The 21,144-nt window shown below is 35.4% G+C and overlaps 4 protein-coding genes across 6 annotated transcripts; 2 read left to right on the top strand and 2 right to left on the bottom strand.

The window, feature by feature from the left end:
* Positions 1-89: 89 nt before the first annotated feature.
* On the bottom strand, positions 90-3,532 carry smndc1 (survival motor neuron domain containing 1). 2 transcript variants are annotated; one of them, XM_026285652.1, is made up of 6 exons: positions 3,409-3,532; positions 2,619-2,738; positions 2,207-2,349; positions 1,901-2,059; positions 868-1,021; positions 90-771 (listed from the first exon to the last, which is right to left on the bottom strand). In XM_026285652.1, exons 2-6 carry the CDS (start codon positions 2,736-2,738, stop codon positions 634-636), a joined length of 714 nt encoding a protein of 237 aa, XP_026141437.1. In that variant the 5' UTR covers positions 3,409-3,532; the 3' UTR covers positions 90-633. The 2 variants fall into 2 exon arrangements, with proteins under 2 accessions (XP_026141437.1, XP_026141436.1); XM_026285651.1 differs by having other exon boundaries at positions 3,309-3,472.
* Positions 3,533-3,978: 446 nt separating this feature from the next.
* On the top strand, positions 3,979-6,453 carry bnip4 (BCL2 interacting protein 4). The gene is made up of 5 exons (XM_026285653.1): positions 3,979-4,178; positions 4,471-4,618; positions 4,721-4,787; positions 5,605-5,834; positions 5,921-6,453. Exons 1-5 carry the CDS (start codon positions 4,136-4,138, stop codon positions 5,964-5,966), a joined length of 534 nt encoding a protein of 177 aa, XP_026141438.1. The 5' UTR covers positions 3,979-4,135; the 3' UTR covers positions 5,967-6,453.
* A 147-nt stretch (positions 6,454-6,600) lies between these two features.
* mgmt (O-6-methylguanine-DNA methyltransferase) lies at positions 6,601-13,098 on the top strand. Of its 2 annotated transcripts, none has more exons than XM_026285650.1 (16): positions 6,601-7,974; positions 8,610-8,766; positions 8,869-8,932; positions 9,064-9,119; positions 9,409-9,482; positions 9,571-9,639; positions 9,947-10,028; positions 10,308-10,425; positions 10,698-10,831; positions 11,122-11,248; positions 11,458-11,546; positions 11,729-11,794; positions 11,911-12,058; positions 12,133-12,405; positions 12,711-12,790; positions 12,943-13,098. In XM_026285650.1, the coding sequence occupies exons 1-16, from the start codon at positions 7,910-7,912 to the stop codon at positions 12,955-12,957; spliced, it is 1,617 nt and encodes a 538-aa protein (XP_026141435.1). In that variant the 5' UTR covers positions 6,601-7,909; the 3' UTR covers positions 12,958-13,098. The 2 variants fall into 2 exon arrangements, with proteins under 2 accessions (XP_026141435.1, XP_026141434.1); XM_026285649.1 differs by having other exon boundaries at positions 8,607-8,766.
* A 5,925-nt stretch (positions 13,099-19,023) lies between these two features.
* gnrh3 (gonadotropin-releasing hormone 3) lies at positions 19,024-20,982 on the bottom strand. The gene is made up of 4 exons (XM_026286807.1): positions 20,419-20,982; positions 19,689-19,833; positions 19,415-19,489; positions 19,024-19,313 (listed from the first exon to the last, which is right to left on the bottom strand). Exons 2-4 carry the CDS (start codon positions 19,824-19,826, stop codon positions 19,242-19,244), a joined length of 285 nt encoding a protein of 94 aa, XP_026142592.1. The 5' UTR covers positions 19,827-19,833; positions 20,419-20,982; the 3' UTR covers positions 19,024-19,241.
* Positions 20,983-21,144: the final 162 nt, after the last annotated feature.

Raw genomic sequence — 21,144 nt, 5'->3', positions numbered from 1 at the left:
TCTGAAGGAAATGACCAATTTTATAATACAGATGTCAGCTGGAAACAATTTGAATTTAAAAAAGCAAAAATCACAAATTGTTATAGAAATGTCGACAAATCAACATTTATTTATCTCAAATATGTAAATATACAAAACTGAAAAGCAAATGTAACAACAAATGGACTGCAGCAGAATTATTAGACACAGAGCAAAACCAAAAACTGCTTAATATGTTCAATGAAACCAGTATTCCATAGCTCCACTATGTATGAGGTAAGCCAGTGCGTTCCATTCATGTTTGTTCAACACATTATAAAAACTATAGAGCAGAGTTCCCATCCTCAGCAGCTCCTGCAGAGACTTGGTCCTGAGAGCTTGAGGAAAAAACCTGTAAAACTAACCAGGAGCTGTGCTTCACTGAGGACTGATGTTTTATTAGTTACAACATCCAGAGACTCGTTCAGTACAGAACAGCTCCAACATCCACAGAACAAACACCCACTATTACTAGAAACAAAACATGGAGGGGAATGTGTTTCTATATTTATTGCATGTCCAATCAGATGTGTTTACGATTTCTAAGTGGGTTTCAGTTTGATTCATTTTTATGTTTGGTGATTACGGATGGGAACAGGCAGAACACAATGGAGATCACTGGGGCATAAGGTGCCTGACGTTATATTTTGAAGTGTCATTGTACTGAGTCATGGGTTTATCTGCGATACCACACGTGCCAACGCCAACTTTTCCGTTCACACTCTCCGGAGATGCAAATATACTCCTCTTCACCTAGAGAAGATGATCATACAACACGAACATGATGGCAGGGTTAAAAACAAGAACCATAGCAAGATTAGTCATCTTTTCTGTTTCTCTCATACACACCTGTCCTTTTTTATTCTTGGAATAGGCTTTATTGTTAAACTGCTGCCATTTGGATTTCTGATCTTCTCTCTCCTGCTCCAGCTCCTTCATGCGCTGCACCTTTTTCTGGGCCTTTTTCTTCTTATATTCCCTCTGCTCTGCCAGCATCTCTTTCCTAAGAGAAAACACACAATGGGAAAACATTAAACTGAATTTTTCAGACATAAGCAAACACAAACACTAGAAAGTGCATTAGTGTCTATAGCACTGGCCTTTTATAAATGGTTAGTAAATCTCTCATTATGCTATGTTACCAGCAAATATTGGATTCAAACTTTGTCAACTTGATTTCTTTCAATTAGCCCAGGTTTTGTATTGCTTTTGGAACTGATTATGCAATTTAGTTGAAAGGGGGAAATATATATTTTATATACTTTAAGGATTAATAAGGATTAAATAAAAAACAGCTTCAAAACGAAATACAAAACCTGTGCTATTGAAAGAAAACAAGTTAATAAAAAACATTGAATACAATATTTTGTAATAACATAAAGACGTTGGTAAGCAGATAATTTTTGACCAGGAACACAACGTGTTAAAAGGTGGGGGGGAAGAGAAAAATCTATAATAAAAATTAATTATATATATAAAAAAAATTGCTAATTAATGCTTTGAAAAGTTCTTGTACACAGTGTGAGCCAAGTCAACAACACACACACATTTTTTCTTTAAAACAACAAAGATAGAAACAACACTACATACTGAAATATTAGTTTCTAAATACTTTATATTGTTATATTTTTTAATAGTTATAGTTAATACACTTAAAAAGCAGTACAGTTTTGGAGATCATTTGTCTTACAATAACAATCAAATAAATAAAATATATATAAATAAAAAACATTGAATAATAAAAGCATTTCTTTACTTACATCTCTATTCCAGCAGCTGTGCTTATTTACAGTTTAAATCATACAATACATTATAAAGATGTATGGAACTGTTCAGATTTCATATTAAAACCGATCTAAAAGTCATTTTAGCATCCACTTACTTGGATTTTGGCTTTCCCCCCTCCTCTTCTCTGCTCCTGCCTTCTTCCACTGGTTTGAGCACATGAAGCGGTATCACCTCTGCATTACCATAGCCAGCGAAGGTGACAGCTGCCGTGCCGTTCTCAGTGTCAATCTCTTCAATTTCTGCTTCATATACCCTGCCAATCACACAGCACTGTAAGCAGGTGAGTACGGATACACACACAAATCCCTCCTCCAAATGCACCCAACCACAATCCCAATCAACACTCAATTAATAATATCAATATACCTCCCAGCACTGTGTGTTTGCGTGTGATACTCACTGTCCGTCCTGGTTCCAGGTGGCCAAGCAATGGTCTCCGACCCTCCAGCTGCGAGTGGGAGCGACTGCCTCTGAGCTTTTGGTGCTGGTTGCACCCTCCACCGGCTGTGATGTCAACAGGTCTTTTGTCAACTCAATCACCTCCTATAGTGACACATAACAGCAATGATTTGTTGAACATACTTACATAGAAAGGTACTTTTCATCTTGTCAGAAGCTATCAGTCACCAACCTAAGTGACAAAAACTGGACCCTGAAAGACATGGCAGAGCACTGAAAGTTTCAACAGTGCAAACACATACAAAAGAACAAAAATATTATAACAGTAAGTGTGTAAAAATGCATAAAAACTTCACAACTGTTCTCTACTGTAGTAATGCCTCACAAAAGCAGTGGATAACTGTGGCCCAAACCTGGAGGTCCTTCTGCAGTTTAAGCAGATCTTCATTATCTGGATCTGTAGAGAGCGCCGCTTCCACCTGCTGGAGCTGAGCTTTATAATTGCTCAACTGCTTTGCCAACTCTTCAGACATCTGAAGAAAAAATAATAATAAATTTGAAAAAACTAACAATTAAAAACAGGCCTCAAAATACCCACCCTTTCCCTTTCTTATATATATATATATATATATATATATATAAACACATATAATTAACATTGCACAAGCACAACATTCGTAATAACCTACAGTTCTCTATATCAGGATTCCCAAATATTTTCGTTTAAACTTAAAATTTCGTATATTAAGTTTTTGAAATAATATTTTACATTTAAAGAAATGTTAAGTTTTTACAATATTAACGTTACAATGTGTTGGGATGTGTACTTGTGAAATATACGTAGAAAAAACACACACAAACATTTCACACTTAAACCACCATGTGTATTTATTTATTTATTTGCTCATTTTCATTTTACATGTTTCCTTAATTTAATGCAGCATTAGCAGGGAGTCTCACAAATCTTTTTTTTATTCGATTCAAGTTAAACGCAAGATCTAGACAAATGTATAAATGGAGCACAAGGCCTCGCGCTCGACAGAAGACATCTTTCTATTTATAAACACAAGATAAACCGGATCATCCTTTAACATGCGTCTTACCTTTCGATATTGCTAGTATAATATTTATATGAAAACCAGATCAATTAATGAGTCTGAATATCCCATGAAAGACTGTATCTTCATAAAAAGAATACCGTTCCTTTTACGTTTGTATCCTCTCTCACTATCGTCGTTTCGACCTTTCGCCGGATGTGACGTCACAGTCTCGCGTAATTAAAGTTGTCGCGTTGTTGCTGCTGCCGTGCAGAGAGGAAAGGAAAATAAAATCTAATATAAAATAAAATCTAATTATCTGAATGTGAATTTGTCAGACCAGGGCATTCAAGTCAGTTATTACGAGTGATACTTTATTTATTTAAGTTTACTTGAGATGGAGATTAAGGAGCCCCGTACATGACATGCAAGGAAAAATAAATAAATTGTGCGCACGATTGACTAATTCGTTCCCTCAATGTACTAAAGCGTCCACACAATTACTATTGCGTTCCCTTGATCATTTGCTATTGCGTTCACTCGATTCAGCATACAATTTTTTCTTGCCAATCATGTGCGGGGCTCCGTAGGAGATAGTACAAAAAACATCACAATATTTTATTGTATTTCCAAAACAACACTCTCTAGTGCCTTTTGTTTGCCCCCGAGTTCAGACCTACGTAGGTTGAGATGATTGGTCCACGGACTGACCAATAAGAGCTCGGTGTCTGTCTGTAAACAAAGAATTTCGTCAGTGTTTTCCAGGAGCGCGATACTGTCCCGTATGTTTTCAGGTCGAGCAACCTTTAGTGTTTTATGTCTTTTGTTCACAAACAAACAAAATTTATAACACACTTCATTTTAAAACGTATTCGAAATTCCAAGGAACAGCGATGTCAGCGCAAAAACTTATAACTCAGGAAGAAAGTCTGCATGGTAAGTTACCAAAATCTATATCGTTCGATTAAATAACGTATCTACATCGATAACCAACGAAAACAATAACCGAATTAATAGTAACTAAATTATTCACACCTTGTAGACCCTGTTTTCTTTTTATAAATCTTTCTAAAGCAGAACTGCGTGTTCAAATATGCCAATTCAGCAGTTTGCTAAAAACACTTGTTCTGACCTAATCAAACATTCACCGCTTCTAAAAGAGAAAACTGCATTCGATGATAATTTTTTTATTATCATTATTTTTATGTGATGTACCTTTCTCCACCAGACTCATGGGTAGAGCTCCACTTTGATTCATGCAGTGAACATAGTGAGGGCACACCAGCCCTGTCTGATATCACAGACCTGGAAAAAATGCTTCTGGAAGCACAACGAGAATCAAGCAGTAGTTCACGGACAAGTTCTCACTGTAGCAGGTGTGTATAAACCGCTTCACGTGTACTTGCAAGACTTTTACAAGAGAGTGTATGATCATTCTAATCGCATTGGTTGTTGTGATTTTTTTTTTTTCATGCTAGTCCTAGACATGTCCAGACACCTCCACTCATCAGTTCAGCACCCTTCAACTCATATGCCATTGCAGAGGTAAAAAAAAAAAAACAAAGAATAAAGTTTTTCTTGCACAGGTTTGCATTTATTAAAATATAAACACCCTTCCACTATGTTCATAGGCAGTAATAATGGGTTTAAATGAAAATGTACTCGCCATCAGCCCATACAAGATGTGTTTGAATTTGTTTCTTTATTAGAACACATAAAAAAAGGCATTTCTCCACTTGCTCTTTAAATGGTGCCATCAGAATTACAGTATCTCAAATAGCAAATAAAAACTTCTCAGTAATCCACACAACTCCAGTCCATCACTGAGCGTCTTGTGAAGCAAAAAGCTGCTTGTTTGTAAGAAACATTGCTTCCTACTATACTGCAAGTCCTGTATCCACAATATTGCTTTCTCCAGTGAAACATTGACTTGTCTGATCAGGAGAAACATGCACAATTCAAGCACTGTTTACAAGTGAAAATAGTCTAAAACAAATATATCTGTGGATTTTGATGACAACAGAAGATGGCCTTTTCACTGGAGGAAATTTTATTATGGACTCGTATTTTAGACAGAAGAAATAGAATGCCTTAAAGTTCCTTAATAATTGCTTTCCTTCTTACAAACACACATCATTTCACTTTAGACTGATAATTGATGGATTGGATTCATGTGGATAATTGTGAGGTTTTTATCAGCTGTTTGGACTGTCATTCTGATGGCACCCATTCAAGACAATTCATAGCTGTGCAAGTTATGCAATGCTAAATTACTCTAAATCTCAACAAATGTGTCTACACCTTCTTTGATTAATAAAAGATCAGATGTTATTTTGAGGATTTGCTTTGCTTTCTATTCCAGGGGGAAGTTGTAGCAGAAAGCAAACAGGAAGCTGAGGCAGTCGCAAGGATTTGTGACTGGTCCAGCCGACCAGAGAATGTACCACCAGCAGCATTTATGATTAAACGGCCAAAACGGAACAGAATATGCTGCAAAAACACAGACAAAAATGACAAGCATATTAACACAAACTTGCTGAAGTTACTGCTACCCTCTCTAGTTTTGACACACATCCTTATGCTTGGGTTGGGGTGAGAAACTTTTTAACTTATAAAGTCTGACTTTGTTTGGCACTCTTTTGTTCACAGTTTGACTATTTGAATCTTTCTCTCTGTAGGATCTGTATTGGACGACGCCTTTCCACTCAGTGCTCTGTTATCTGAGTCATAGCACATGAGTGTGTGTGTGTGTGTGTTGTGCTGTGTGCGTGTGTCAGTGTCAGCCTGGAACCCTTCAGTTTTCCTCCAGAAGGAATGCAGGACTGTGTAAGAGGACACTGTGAAAATATGTTGAGAGATGGAAACTCTCTGCATTATTTTTTCTTTGGTTCTCCTGTGGGGAATTTGGCACAGAATTAAAAATATTAATCCAGTTTTGTATGGTTATCAGATTAGATTAACCTGGAAATATGCTTTGAACTAAAATGTTTGTTACATTATACTTTTGCATGAAGATTATTTTACTGACCAGGTCTCATTATAGTTCTTCAGCTGACCTGCTTTTTAATAACATTTCGAATCATTACTCTTAAAAAATACAAATTAATGTTTGACAGAAATTTCAGAGGCATAGAAATACATATTCTGTCATTTATTCTAATGTGACTTGCTATGGAAAACTAATAAACCCTGTTGCCAAAAAAAAAAAAAAGATTTTGAAATTCATTTTTGCTAGAAAGAAGAAAAAATAAATACTTTAACATTTTTGCATCCATCCCCCGAAGGAAAAAAAAAAGACACTTCTTATTCATCAGTATTTAGTGAGATTGTATGTGTTACTCATCAATAATAATAATAAGCAAACGTTTTTTAGTTACAGGAAGATTTTTTTTAACAGAACATTAACCATGTTTATTGACACCGATCTCTCCAGTCTCAAATTGTGTATTGGCCTTTATGGTACAGCAGGTGGCGGTGTGGGACTTTCTGCTTGTTTATGTTGTTAGGGGGTGTTTCTTGTTGTTTTTTGGTTGGAGTTGACACTTCTTATAACTTAATTTAAAACGTACTAAACTAACAGCACTGGAGTTATAGACATTTTCTGGCAATATGATCAATGGCAGCTTCAATTTCATCATAGGCTGCCAGTATTTTATTTCTTCACGAAGAATAAACCACGCCACACAATGGATAACAGTCCAACATAAACCGCACAGCAGTTCTGACTCAAAAACACAACTAAACGTGCCTAAAGAAGAAAGTCTGCTTAATCATGAACGAACACGGTTAAAACATATATTAATAATAAACTTACATGTACAGACTGAATTTGTGACAGCACGGACTTAGAAATTAACCTTTAGATGTAGCTACAGCAACTTTTTTTTTGTGTGAATAATTTATTTTTCTGTTGTGGCTTTTTACGTGTATATTTATTTCGTTTAATCCTTGCGCACATTATCAGGAAATGGATGTATAACTGCTGTAGGTTATACGTTATTGAGTTTGGGAAGGAGAAAAAAAGAGAAATCGCTTAGGCTAAGTGAAACTGAGGACATGATGTTTGAAATTTTGAAGAGCAGAAGGTTTCATTAATGCCTTTTTAATGTGTGAACATTTATAAGAAACCTGCAGGCGTTTGTGCTCTTCTTTAGCACATAGAAAAAGTATGACCTGTTCAGCAATAAAAACGACCAGGCCTACCCCTGTGATGTTCGAAAGTGTTTCAAAACGAAACGATGACTTGACTATTTTGAAAATGTTATAAGCTATTAGATATTTAGTAGAACTATTTAACAACAACAACAACAAAAAAAACGGTTGATGCATTATGCCAAAGGGTTGTTTTAAAATATTCAGTAAGGCATTACAAATAATAATATATGTAAAATCATCCATGGCCATCAGCAGCAGCCAGCAGGTGCTTAATGAAGTAAGAAAGGACTTAAAGTCATCCCATGTCATCTTGGTAGGGATGCTGCGCGGGATTTTCGTCTTTCAAAGTTGACTCTGACTGTTCTGTGCGTCACAGCCACGCCCATACAACACATTATTACACCTAACTCATATTCTCATGCGGTTTGTTAGACTGCAGTCCTGGGAGAGAAGGAACTTTGTTGTCAGCGGTTCTCTCGCATCCCTGTGGACTGAGAGGCAGCGCGGGAGTCATGAAGCAGGAGGTCAGGGCTGCTCTGGGGTCAGCTCATCCCTGGCTCCACACAGAGACTCAGAGGTAAACAGATGCATCTCATCATATCCTGCCCATTTCTAATGTGTATTGGTCTGTAAGATGAAAGCAAGGCTAAAGCGTTTGATTTATGAATCCTTATGGAAGGACTTGATGCTTTTTATGCTTATTTATTGCTATCGAGGAGGGATAAAGTTATCAATTAGGTAGTATGGTTTTTGTATGATTTTGTAATATGGTTAAGTTTAAGGTTGTGTTAAGTAGTAAAAACTGCAATTATAGATGGACATTACTAATATCATTACATGCAGGTATTTTTTAAATATAAGCACAATGTAAAAGGTTGGCTTCACAATAAATGCAATCAATTATTTTCAGTGTTAGTACATAGTAGTTAAAGATGTATTATATATATATATATATATATATATATATATATATGTTCTAAAATCTAAAACCAAAATGTGTTCTTGTCTTAGGACAACTTTGATTAACTTTTTTGATCCACTTCAAATGTTGACTATTATATATAGTTACTATATTACTTATTATATAGTGTGCTAATATATATAAGGTATTCTGCATTAAATATTATGCATTCTGTATATATTACATATCATAATAATTAGCAAAATATCTTATTTTAAACTGTAAATAATTAAATTCTCTGTTTCCAGAAGAGGTGTTGTTCTTGCCCGGGCGCACTTTGAGAAACAGCCGCCTGCCAACCTGCGCAAGTCAAACTTCTTTCACTTTGTGTTGGCTTTATATGATAGTCAGGGTCAGTCTGTGGAGATAGAGCACACTGCGTTTGTGGGCTTTGTTGAAAAGGAGAAGGTGAGGAAATATGTGGAATATATGAAAAAATGAATTTGGAAATTAAAAATGATGAAGCCATGCCAAGCAAAACATAATTGTTTATTCATTCCTTTGATTTAGGAGCCAGTAAGTGAAAAAACAAACAATGGAATCCATTACAAACTCCAGTTACTGTACAACAATGGTGAGTACTGTGTAAAGTGTGGACTGCTTTAGAACTTTCTACTTCAAGAAATATACTTTATTTAAAATTACAGCTGTCCTTTGTATGATGTTCTGTATTGATGCTTTGTTATTAATTTTTCTGTCTTTCAGGTGTCAGAACACAGCAAGATCTTTACATCCGTTTGATAGACTCTGTGACCAAACAGGTAAAATAGTTTATGCACTTTAATATTATTTGCAAGAATATGTTTTGTGTTAGCCCTAAAAGATCACTTCAGTGAAGACTAAATGCTTAAATAAAAACAATAACTATGAAGTGATAATACGAACGATATATGATTGACATATAATTTACAAATGTTATATGTAGGGTGTGTTGTCTACAGATTTTTTTTTTTCACTGAAATACACGTAAATACTGATATGATACATTTATATATTTCCTTTTGCATAACATTAACCTGTCGTTTGCCTTTATTACCATGACTCTTTCAGGCAATTGTGTTTGAAGGTCAGGATAAAAACCCTGAAATGTGTCGCGTTCTTCTCACTCATGAGATAATGTGCAGGTAACTTGTGTCAAACACACTTAACTAATGTCATTTTTCACAGCTGATGCAGTGATAATTGTGTTAATCTATATATGTGAATTTTCAGCCGATGTTGTGATAAGAAAAGTTGTGGAAACAAGAACGAAACACCATCAGATCCCATCATTATTGACCGGTAGGTGAATCAGCTGCATTCTGTAAAGTTATTAATGAATAAAGAAGTGTATGTATGTAATATAATATGTGTAAGTACAAATAAAGGCAAGAAAAAGTTTATTGTTATTTCTTATAAAGATATTACTTAAAGGAATTGGGATTCGTCAGCTTTGAGGATAAAAGCAGACAGACAGATTGTACTCTTTCATCTCTCCAATTCTCAATTTCTAATATTTTCATCTTCTTGCATCATTCTCTCAGTGACTCGTTTTCTGTATTCCCTGATCCACAAATACATGTTTGCATGTTTTCTTTTTATTGCATAGGTTCTTCCTGAAGTTTTTTCTCAAATGTAATCAAAATTGCCTAAAAAATGCAGGGAACCCACGAGACACGCGTCGTTTCCAGGTACACACACAACTTCATCCTGTATATTCATATGGCTGATTCAGTTGTAATGGATCTATTTAATCAACATGAAATATTTAATGAAAAGGCTGTACCTTACAGTACTGAATTACACTTTAGAAGTACATTAGTAGAAATTATTAATATAGCCAACACTGTTACTTTAATGCATTTAATTTATGTCTTGTATTTAATAATCCTTGTGCCACATCAACATGTCCTTTTGTGCCGAACATTTCCTGTACTAGACTACTAGTAAAAATATCCTGTCCTTTGCAGGTGCTGGTCTCTACTACAGCATCTGTTAAGGCCCACATTCTAGCCATTTCAGATAATATATTTGTCCATAACAATTCAAAGCATGGCAGAAGACCAAGAAGATTTGAGCTGATTGAAGGTACAGTACTTACAAACGTGCTTCTAATAATACTATGATTACTAATGATTCAATTCAGAAATCAAACTAACTCTGCAATTCAAATCAGTGTGGTCAGGGACGGTTTGTTCAGATGATAATGTGTAGGTAAATATACAGTCAGAGAAGAGTATACAATATTTGTTTGCTTGTGATTTCTTTTAGCATACATTTGCTGTAGTTTACGTAGACCTGTCTCTGAAGTGCAATACGCTTACTCCGTGTATTGAGCTGATATTTGTGTGTTAATTTAGCTGAGATCCCCTGCATCAAGGCCATCAGTCCGAGTGAAGGTTGGACATCAGGTGGAGCCTCAGTGATCATTATTGGAGATCAGTTCTTTGATGGTCTACAGGTGGTTTTCGGAACAGTTATGGTCTGGAGTGAGGTGTGTAACAATCTCAATCTCTGTTGCCAAACAAAAAATGACTATAAATCCATTTTTGTTCCATTTGGGGTTTTTTTTTTGGACATCCTCCTTTTGGACATCCTTCACCACAGATTTCCCACAGAGCTTTGCTAATTTTGGAAGGTGTGAAATACATTGTTGCCTATATATGCCTTCAAATAGTAATGTGCATGATGTACTCTCTCCACAGAGAGAGATCTGCAGGTGATGGTGAAGTTAACCTGGATTTCTACTTCCTGAGATGGTGACTTTTTTCTTTTTTGTTGTAGGTGATTACACCACATGCGATTCGTGTGCAGACTCCACCTCGTCACATCCCTGGTGTTGTAGAAGTTACACTGTCCTACAAGTCCAAGCTGTTCTGCAGGGGACCTCCAGGACGCTTTATTTACACTGGTAAGAATGCTAAAGTTTGGAAAAATATTGCAATTTACCATGGTTATACAATAGAAGTTTCCATGTTTTTAAATATCTGAAAAGCAGATATAGGATTTTGGTTTTTTTTCCCCATTGAATAATGCCTTTTTTGGAAGATCAGACAATCTCATTTGTTGTTGCTGGGTGATAGTTTACAGTTTAACTTTGAAAAGTGTTTCGCTTTTAAGCTTTAAATGAGCCAACCATTGACTACGGGTTCCAGCGGCTGCAGAAGGTGATTCCTCATCATCCAGGCGATATGGAAAGAATACCAAAAGTGAGCCAGAAATGCTGATTTGATATCTTCTTAAATTCTGTGTTGTCCATTTGAATTGTTCTAGGTTCTGTTTTACATGTTTTATTAAATTTTAAGTCATTAAATAGCATGACTAATAAATGTAACTGTGCAAATGATATTTTTTTCTCTTCGAAATAAAAAAATAATATTTTGATTGACAGGAAGTCTTACTGAAGAGAGCAGCTGATCTCTTAGAGATGTTTCATGGAATGCCTCACAACAACCAGGTCAACAAAACCTGATTTACTCAGGCTTGCTATCTCGATATGCATTACTGTTTGCTGCTGAAATCAAAAGTGGGAAGAGATGTAATTTCTGTGCATTTATATGTGCCTGGCAACAGGAGATGATTCTGAAGCGTGCGTCTGATATAGCACTCCACGCCATCCCACGAAACCCATCCAACACAAATTCACATGGAATGATGGGTGTAAACTCCTTTGATGCGCAGTTACCCTTGAACACAGACATTTCACCGGATGTAGAACGAGGTATGTTGTATAAATGCATTTGAGAATGGGACATGTGCTCCACAACAGCGTGTTAATAAATTAATGTCTCTCAGCATCTCTTTCAGTGGGTTTCAGTCGGAGTTCAAACAGTGGCTTCATTGCAGGCAGCACATCCCAGCAGTCTGAATTCAGCAATACTAATACATGCATGAATACACACACACATTCACACTCTCACTGCAACGTGCCAAGACACACACACTCAAACACACCTCCGTCCATGGCTGGGCACACGCAAACACACACACGCCCTTCTGTGGCAAACTTCTCTGTGGCCACACAGCCATTCTTAGACAGTCCTACTTCGGATACACAACACTACATCGGTAAGAACACAGCTTTTTCTCTGTCTGTAATCGTCATGCATGGATAATAAAAAAATAAAATAAAAATTCCAAAAGGTCAACATTCAAAATTGGTTGCATTTGTATTATGAATTGTGTGTTATGAGTTTCTGCACAACCCAGAATTTAATTATCATTTATAATGAACCCAATTATACTTACACTAAATACAATTTTTTTAATTATACTATGGACAATTATACTATAGATAGATAGATAGATAGATAGATAGATATTTGTGGTTCATTTAAACTTTCTTTATCTCTTTTTTTTATGCATGTCTGTAGTGAAGCAAAAAAGTGCATTTGCTCCAGTTCTGAAGCTGCAGTCCTCAACAGCACAAGCTTCAGGTGTCCCTGTCTGCACGGTAAGGGCACATGACATGCATGTATTTACACACAAGCTCCTTTCCACCTGCTCTTTTTCTCTACTCTATGATACCTTAAATTGTGACAGTACATAATATACTGAGTGTGCAAATTTGACAGACTTATGTCTATTCTGTTTGTTTTTTTACAGCCTTGCTTGGACTAGTGACACCAGACACACTTTCACATGAACAAATGAAAAACTCTTTTAGAAGTTGTAATCGTTTTAGTCAAGGAGGGACAACGTCTGTTTTGCATTTTGCAGGTTCTCTCATTGCAGGCAATACAAAAACATGGTTGGGGATAAAGCAACTTTTGTATATATATATATATATATATATATATATATATATATATATATATATATATATATATATATATATATGTCTACAATATTCACCTCTCTATTATTAGTGTATTTGTTGTCTGTGCCCAAGCCATTAAATATAAATATTACCTATGTACGTTAACTTTGTGTGTCATCTTGCTGAGTTCTCATTGGCTGCTTAATCCCTCAGAGCACTTGAAATGTTTACATTTACATTATCATTCAAAAGATTGGGGTCGGTAAGATTTTCTCGTATGCTCAACAAGGTTTCATTTATTTGATAAAATATTCTGAAATATTATTACTAATAGCTGTTTTCTATTTTAATGTGTTTTAAAATGTAATTTATTCCTGTGATGGAAAAGCTGAACCTTCCGCAACAATTATTTCAGTCTTTAGTAGCATTATACTAAAGTTAAAGTAATCTTTTCCATGAACATTTGCCTACTAAAACTCACTATTATTTAAGGAAAATGAAAAATGGTCAATACATTGGACATGGATTGGTACTAGTCTAACTGGTGACAATGACAGTGGTTATTTTCTAACAAGGATTTATTTCAGCCCAGGTTTCACAAGGAGTATGTCTCTAGAAGTCTATTCTTCATGTCTCATTAAATTCTCATATAGGTTGAGAATTGCTCTTATGGCAAGGGAGGCAGCTCTGTTTGTGTTCTAGAAGATACTTCACTGAATTCTCAGATTAGCTCTTTTAAACAATCAAGTTTTACTATAAGGAGGAGGCATCAGCCTGGACATGCTGGACATGGAGTTTGTCTCTTATAAATCTGAGCGCATGAGTGAGTCCTCCCTGTGAGTGTGAGAGGAGGCTGAACATTCACATGAACACTGAAAATCCTGTTGTAGATGTTAAAACCCCTTCACAACAGCATCAATGTGCAATTTGTCATTTATTCACATTTGTATTACTGAAATGGAGTGCAAAATTAGGAACCATTATCTTTATTAATAAAAATAATTAATGTATGAAATTAGTATATTATACTTTTTCTGTTATCAAGATTTGCTCAACCTAAATCAGTGAAATTTAGAACATGCTCCGAGGACATTAAAAAAAGTCTATGGCATCCATTGCTCATTGTTAATATGTTATTGTATCTATGTTATTTTTTCTGTTTGCTAATACGCTCACAAGTGTAATAAAAAAAAAGAATGTCATCTGTCGTCGATTTTTACTTCTGCGTGAAAAAGTAACTGTTGATATTTTGAGTGTGCGGGTCACCTTTGACGTGTGACCGCTGGTTGTGTTTTTGTCTCACGTGACTTCAGTAAGTAATGCAGCGTTTTGACAGCAGACTTGTTGCTGTGTGCAGTTTGTGATGACTGACAGCGGTTCTTGTGACTCTCAGCTCGCCAGTAGGAGAAATCCTGCTGAGCGGCTGTGAGAAGGGAGTTCATAACATTTATATCATATTATATCATATTATACTGGGAACAGAAAAAGATTAAAGGTAACTCTTGCAAACATGACACAAACTGTCAGATATTAGCCAGTCATACCACACGGTCGCTGTAATTTTGCAAAGTAAGACATGTTCCTGGATCAACATTTTTTGTTGATCCTGGATCAACATTATTGTCCAAAACATAGACCTAACTCTACCCATATATTTTTTTTTAAAATCATTGTGAAATGATAGCTGATTAACAAGTGTGTAGAAGCACCTAATCTTGATCTTAAGCCTGAAACAGATATTTCCTGAAAAACTGTCCATCAATTTTGATTGGTTAATTTGAATGTTGTTCCAGGATCAGGAACATGTTGCACATGGAGAAACAACTGTCACCTTTTGGGAACATGATTTCAACAAATGCAACAAGTTCCTGGATCATCATCCTCGTCCAACATCCAACCAGTCAGAATTGAGGGATAAGTTTACAGGAAATGTCACCCTTGGGATTCAACTATCATTTCCCTCTGATTTTAGAGATTATGGGTAGGGTAAGGTTTAGGGGTAGGGATTGGGTTTAGCCTATTGGTAAGTAATGTTGATTCAGGATCAACAAAATTTGATGATCCAGGAACATGTCTTATTTGGCAAAATCACGGCACCATGTACAGCAACTAGTAGTGAGGGAAACGAAGCTATTTGAATTCAGAATCAACTGAACCATTTGTTTTGCAAAATGATTCACTGTTTTGAAGCGCTCAAAACATCACATGCTTCACAAAACATTTATTCATGGAGTCGTGTGGATTTATTATGATGTTTTTATCAGCTGTTTGAACTCTCATGCTGACGGCACCCATTCACAAATAAATAACAAATGAATCTGCTTATACAGTGCATTTTCAACAAATTTTTCTATACGCCCTTTTGGCCAGTCAGAAATGAGTCCTGAGTTGCAGCTCTGTGTTGACTGGCTTCAGTGCTACTTCATTAAACCCCGGTCCATCATCGCTATCCCCTAATGCAGAGTGGTTAGACACATACGCACACCACTCCATTGTATCTGTTGTTATTTTCAAGTAAAAACAAGGATTTTAACTGCCACTGTTTTCCTCCTTTATTTTTTTTTCAGACTCTTTTAAAGCACAAGTGCCGTGGACACTGTTTAAGGAAGTGGGACATTTTTAAAACAGTCTCCTACAAGCAGCTTGCTGAAATGATCAGCAATCCAAAAGCTGTGCTAGCAGCGGGTTCAGCCATGAAAAATAACTCAGTGAGTTTGTTGCAACGATCATGACAAATTGATTTATCTTTAGGTATTTTTTTATCCTTTCATGCAGCCTTTTGTCTGTTGTTCTCTTAGGTTCCCCTGATAGTGCTGCGCCACCGGGTGCTGCGTAGTTCAGGGGACAGTGGTTCATATATGGGAGGAAAGGGAGATGATATTAAAGTTTGGATGCTCACTTGTGAGAAAAAGCATTGGAGCTTGATGCATCAAAGAGTGATAAATCCATCTGATGGACCCCAAAACCACTTCATGCTGCTTCTCAGTTTGATCACAAATATTCTGATAATTACGTTTTTGATTTCTGATTGTTTTGACAAATTATATACCACTTTAGTAAACATTCCCTTTGTTGTTATCCATATAACCTCTATAGTTAAAGGAATATATTGGAATTTTGTTTTTGAGAACAGGTAGTTTGATTAGTTGTTCTTGTTGTCAGTGTTACATTTTTTTAAATGTGATTTAAAAAATAATTTTGGTATTTATGCTGTTCAATCCAAAGGATTATGAAAGAAATTGTAATTTTTTAAATTGTAAACTTCTTTTTTTTTTTATATGATATTTTTTGCAGCAAATTATTTTGTATCCCATATCTCATTTAGAATTAAGGAATGTTTTAAGATAATAAACAGCTCTGTAAAGCAAATCAAATATTTATTAATGGTAGATCGGTAGTCAACAGAATAATTACAATTTGTAAATATTTTTGAAGCAAGTCTGTTATGCTCACCATTGAAAAAAAAAATGATCATGGTTTCCAGATAACAGATAATATCTGAGCACCAAATCATTATATCATAATGATTTATGAAGGATTATGTTACATTGAAGTACAAGTAAAAGATCATTAAAATTACCCATTACTCCATAATGTGTTTAACATGATGAAAATTTAGTTATACTCTTGAGCACAAATATAAAACAATTCTGATTAAATGGTCTGAGAATCACTATTTAGTTGCCATACAAACCCTTCCACTTGCAATATCTAGTTCCTCTTGATGTCAGACAGACAGTCATGATCTCTTTTAATGGGAGGATGAAGGAGGGGCGTCCCTGGGGAGATCTCCACAGTCAGCGGTGTGATACTGCCTTATATTGTGTTTGATCACATGTGACATGCGCTGCTTCCACTGCCTCAGGCTGTGCTGATCTCTCACTAAGCCTTCACATACGGCTTCATGCCACCTTACAAAAGAGCAATTTGTGGCTGACAGAATAAAACACTGGGATCATGCTCAGTGAACGCAAACCCTCCCTTCAATCTCAAATCATTTAATGGAGTGTGGGAGCTGCTGTCATAACTGTACAGGTTTGTATCCATTTCTTGTGACACTTTACACAAAAAGGTTAGACTAAAGAATTAAATTTTTCCTTTCAGTAGATGATAAGACAAAATGGCTGGTTTCTATTAAATAATATTTTAAATTTACCAAATGTAACATGTTGGTTTATAGTTATTGAAAAATATCTTTGAGAGTGAATTACTTCATTTTTGTTTTTTGCCTTTAAAAATCTCATTTGTTTAATTCACTCAGATGCTTTAAAACCAGAGTTATTTATTATTTATTTATTGTTATTATATTGCATGGTTTAGTGTATAACCATATCCAAAGCAATTACGAATGAGGAATACAAACATTTCATATTACTCAAAAAATATAGCAATCCACGGTTTCAAATATCTTCTATAATAGTACAAATGTGAAGCACATTTTATAGTGTTAATATTATTATTTCATACAATATCTATGGTAGAGGTTGAATGGCTAAGCACATATTGCACGCTATATTGATCTCTATAATGTTTTTAAAAATGTAATAGGATTATTAGTAGGTCAGGTGTTTCAAGGATCAAGTCTGATAAAGTTTAAATGATAAAAACTGAAAATGTCTTTGTCTCTGTCTTTGGTGCTTCTATTGTAGCCTACGGTTTGCTGCAGAAACTTTCCTTTGGTGTAATAGCATTCAGAACAAACTGCTTGAAACTTGTAGAAACTTCACAGGAAGCGATGCTGGGTGATGTTCTTTTGAGATGTCAGCAGAGGTGGAAGGCTAATCCGCCGAGGATAAGACAACATATACTAACAAATCCATGTATAAAATTGAACATTTAGGTTATTACACAGTTGAACAAGGGACGTGATCCAGGGGGAGTATCCGTGTAATTAATCTACTGTAAATCATTTGTCAGAGTAAGACGTGATCGAACTGTAGCTTTTAAGGGTTTATAATGATAATAAACTATGATTTAAAAGTAAAGATTCTCTTTTGATTGACGGAATGAAGGTGATTTACAATATTATCCCTGTGCTGCATTAGCCCCATGCTGCTGTTATAATCTTCAAAGCATGTAATGTGTCAGAACAAATCATGGGTTATGGTTACTTAAAGAAATTGTTCTGATATTCCAAACAGGTTTTGCTAAACACTAACCCTCACCTTTGAGACCTGATTTTCAGTCTTTCCAAAAAGATTTTCAGTTTGTATCTGTCACAGGTGAACATCTCATGCAGATGCTGCAATTAATGTTCAGAGGTGATAACGTCTAATCACTTAAATATGATTAATGTGTCACACCACCCAAGATCACACCTCACAGATTCACCTTTGACACTCGCATTTCACAGATATTATCGCAGCTCTCTGAATTCCCTTCAGTTTGTGATCTATGTGGAGCTACTAAGCAAAGTCATCATTATCAGAGGTGTAAAGCTGTCTCAATTAAAATCCCAATATAGAAGACCTTTTGGAGAAGGTACATTTTCAGTCCTAGTAATGTGTATTATTGACACACTTTTATTGAACCTTACATGTATTCAGTTTACTGACCCCCTAAGCATGTTGGATAGGTATGTTTTGAAGCATTGGCTGTTGATTATGAGCTGGTTTAAGCTGCTCATGGGGGATATAGATGCTTAGGACCATCTTAAGCCAGTTCAAACCAGCTACCATGCTCCAAAACAGTTTAAGCAAACAAATGTGATAAGCTTACATAAATAAATGATTAGGATATATTTATTATTGAATACTGAATATTAAAAATGTACAGCCTAATTTTCAAAATTGAATAAACTATAAAAATTGAGTCGCTACTTTTTCGTGAAGTCACTGTGTAGCCATATCCAGATACAACAGCGCCACCATGTGTAAGGAAACGTGTATGTTTTGTCTGTTTTCTGTGAAAAAAGACATTTGTTTTCTTGATAACTTTTGCTTCATCTCTGAGCACATTTAATATTTATTTTGAACAAAGTATGCATACTAGGTATTTACAGTATGTGCCTCCAATGCAGTATATTCATTAAAATCATATGAGGAGGACATTCCAGTACTCAATAAAAACACGCTGTTCACATGGAATAAAACTTTTCTCATTTATTCTCATTGGCTCCGAGGATTCATCTTCATCTTTTATGCTTTTACACTCTTCCTCGTCTTTTGGGAAATCTTTGTTCTTTCAGAGGCAAACCATCAGCATCCACTTCATTCACCTGTAATTATAATAGAAGGACATCAGTGATCCGTTTCAAACTAGGAAACCAAGCTGCGGATGTTTTCCAGTATTAGAAAGAGAAACAGTCTCTGCTCTTACTATGTGTATCGGTAAAAGCTGCTCCATTGGAGAGTCTGCAGGAATGGACAGTACTGCATCACCAGCATCCATCATCTGATGGAGACAATTTTTTACTCGACGTTAGTACTCACAAATCTCAGTACTTTGAATATTTTCCCTTTTTTTTATTTTTTTTTTTATGTCACCCAATTTTACAAAACTCCCCGGTTAAAAAGCGCCAAAGTGGGCATGCAATGGATGGACGAACACTTAAAAACATAAGAGAGGAATGAGAGCAAGAGGATAAGATCACCTTAAATGTTGCCTCCACTTCACCAACACTTCTCTTTCCACCAGGAAGCCAACCGTATGACCAGTGCTGGCAAAGACTAACCTCCAACACACACACTAGCATTAACAGCTGGACCAGCAACCTTCCGTTCCACTCCATGCTAAAACTAAAACAAAGACATTTAATAGGCAACATACTTTAATATAAATGTTAATTTATAGGATCTGTTGGTGGGTGGTTTAGTTATTTAGTTATATTATCACCCACCAGTTCATATTCTTAAAATTGGAAAAATGCAATGTTCAATTATTTAGTTCTATAAATCCGTCAAAACAAAATTATTAATGTCGCACATATTAATTTGTTACCTGTCTAGTACAAACAGTCAAAGTAGAAAGTGATTACATTCATCCCTATCTTTCAACAATTTATGCAACAGAAACCATACAGCCATAAACAATGTAAATGTTCATGAAAAGGAATTCAAGTTTATTTTACTTTTAAGAGGTTAAAGCAGTGGATAAAATCATTGGACTGAATATAACAAAGCTTGTTGTAATAATTATGGCAAGTTAAGATTTCAAATATAGATTCATGATACAAATATAGATTTCAAGTCGCTTGAATGTTTTCTAAACTGGATGATAATATTGTAAAGTCTTGAATGAAAAGTCTAAACTGGTACATTTATCACAATCTGTCTAGATATGCTTGAAATAATATGACATTTTGAGAGTAAAAAATATCTTACCTGCTGTCTTTGCTCAAGATGAAGTGTGTTGTTCTTGGTCTCTTTTATACAGTCCTTCTAAAATGAGTTGTAATGCTCCTTCGTCATCAGGAGACTTGCAAACACAGGTGCAGGTTTTTCTCTAATGCACGCTCTAATGCACACCTGAGGCTGGATTTCTTAGACTGAAAAATAACTGTCAGGGGAATCAGCTAATGGACCTGTTTAAACCCTGAGATTAATTAAATAATGTGTTTAAATGGTTTAAACAGCCACATCAACACACAGGGGAACAGATGAACTATATAAAGGCCAGAAGACATAATGGATGTGTCAAACAAAGACTGAGTCATCAGACTGCCAATCAAGTATTCGCTGGGTTAAATAGACCTACATAAAATAATGTTCCACAACTAATTAACCATAACTCATAGAGGACACCAGGACTTAAAGCATGTTTATTACGCATTTTGGGAGAAAAAATAATATATCAATATTCCTTTTAAATATTAGACATTATTATGAAAATCTTCCTAATTTCTTCATTCTATGTCATTTTATATAATGGAATAACTAAGTTATGGCCATTTTACACACATTTTGCATAAAGACAAATGTTACACACACACACACACACACACACACACACACACACACACACACACACACACATATATATATATATATATATATATATTGTATGTTATGATATTCCATAACATAGAAAATCATCTTTATATAAAGTTT

This window comes from Carassius auratus, chromosome 17, assembly GCF_003368295.1.
Source record: "Carassius auratus strain Wakin chromosome 17, ASM336829v1, whole genome shotgun sequence".
Classification (NCBI taxonomy): domain Eukaryota; kingdom Metazoa; phylum Chordata; class Actinopteri; order Cypriniformes; family Cyprinidae; genus Carassius; species Carassius auratus.
Note: the sequence above shows the minus strand (reverse complement) of the source record. Positions and strands in the feature narration are given on the sequence as shown.

Bases quoted from the DNA above. Each gene is read 5' to 3' on its own strand.
- smndc1 (XM_026285652.1), bottom strand. From the start codon at position 2,738: ATGTCTGAAGAGTTGGCAAAGCAGTTGAGCAATTATAAAGCTCAGCTC. The intron at 2,060-2,206 runs GTGAGTATCACA...TGTGATTGGCAG, and splicing joins ACCTGGAACCAGGACGGACA to GGTATATGAAGCAGAAATTG. The intron at 1,022-1,900 runs GTAAGTGGATGC...GTTTTCTCTTAG, and splicing joins GGGGGAAAGCCAAAATCCAA to GAAAGAGATGCTGGCAGAGC.
- bnip4 (XM_026285653.1), top strand. From the start codon at position 4,136: ATGTCAGCGCAAAAACTTATAACTCAGGAAGAAAGTCTGCATG. The intron at 4,619-4,720 runs GTGTGTATAAAC...TTTTCATGCTAG, and splicing joins ACAAGTTCTCACTGTAGCAG to TCCTAGACATGTCCAGACAC. The intron at 5,835-5,920 runs GTGAGAAACTTT...TTCTCTCTGTAG, and splicing joins ATCCTTATGCTTGGGTTGGG to GATCTGTATTGGACGACGCC.
- mgmt (XM_026285649.1), top strand. From the start codon at position 7,910: ATGAAGCAGGAGGTCAGGGCTGCTCTGGGGTCAGCTCATCCCTGGCTC. The intron at 8,767-8,868 runs GTGAGGAAATAT...CCTTTGATTTAG, and splicing joins GCTTTGTTGAAAAGGAGAAG to GAGCCAGTAAGTGAAAAAAC. The intron at 12,059-12,132 runs GTATGTTGTATA...AATGTCTCTCAG, and splicing joins TTCACCGGATGTAGAACGAG to CATCTCTTTCAGTGGGTTTC.
- gnrh3 (XM_026286807.1), bottom strand. From the start codon at position 19,826: ATGGAGTGGAACGGAAGGTTGCTGGTCCAGCTGTTAATGCTAGTGTGT. The intron at 19,490-19,688 runs GTGATCTTATCC...TGTCTCCATCAG, and splicing joins AAGTGGAGGCAACATTTAAG to ATGATGGATGCTGGTGATGC. The intron at 19,314-19,414 runs GTAAGAGCAGAG...TTATAATTACAG, and splicing joins AGCTTTTACCGATACACATA to GTGAATGAAGTGGATGCTGA.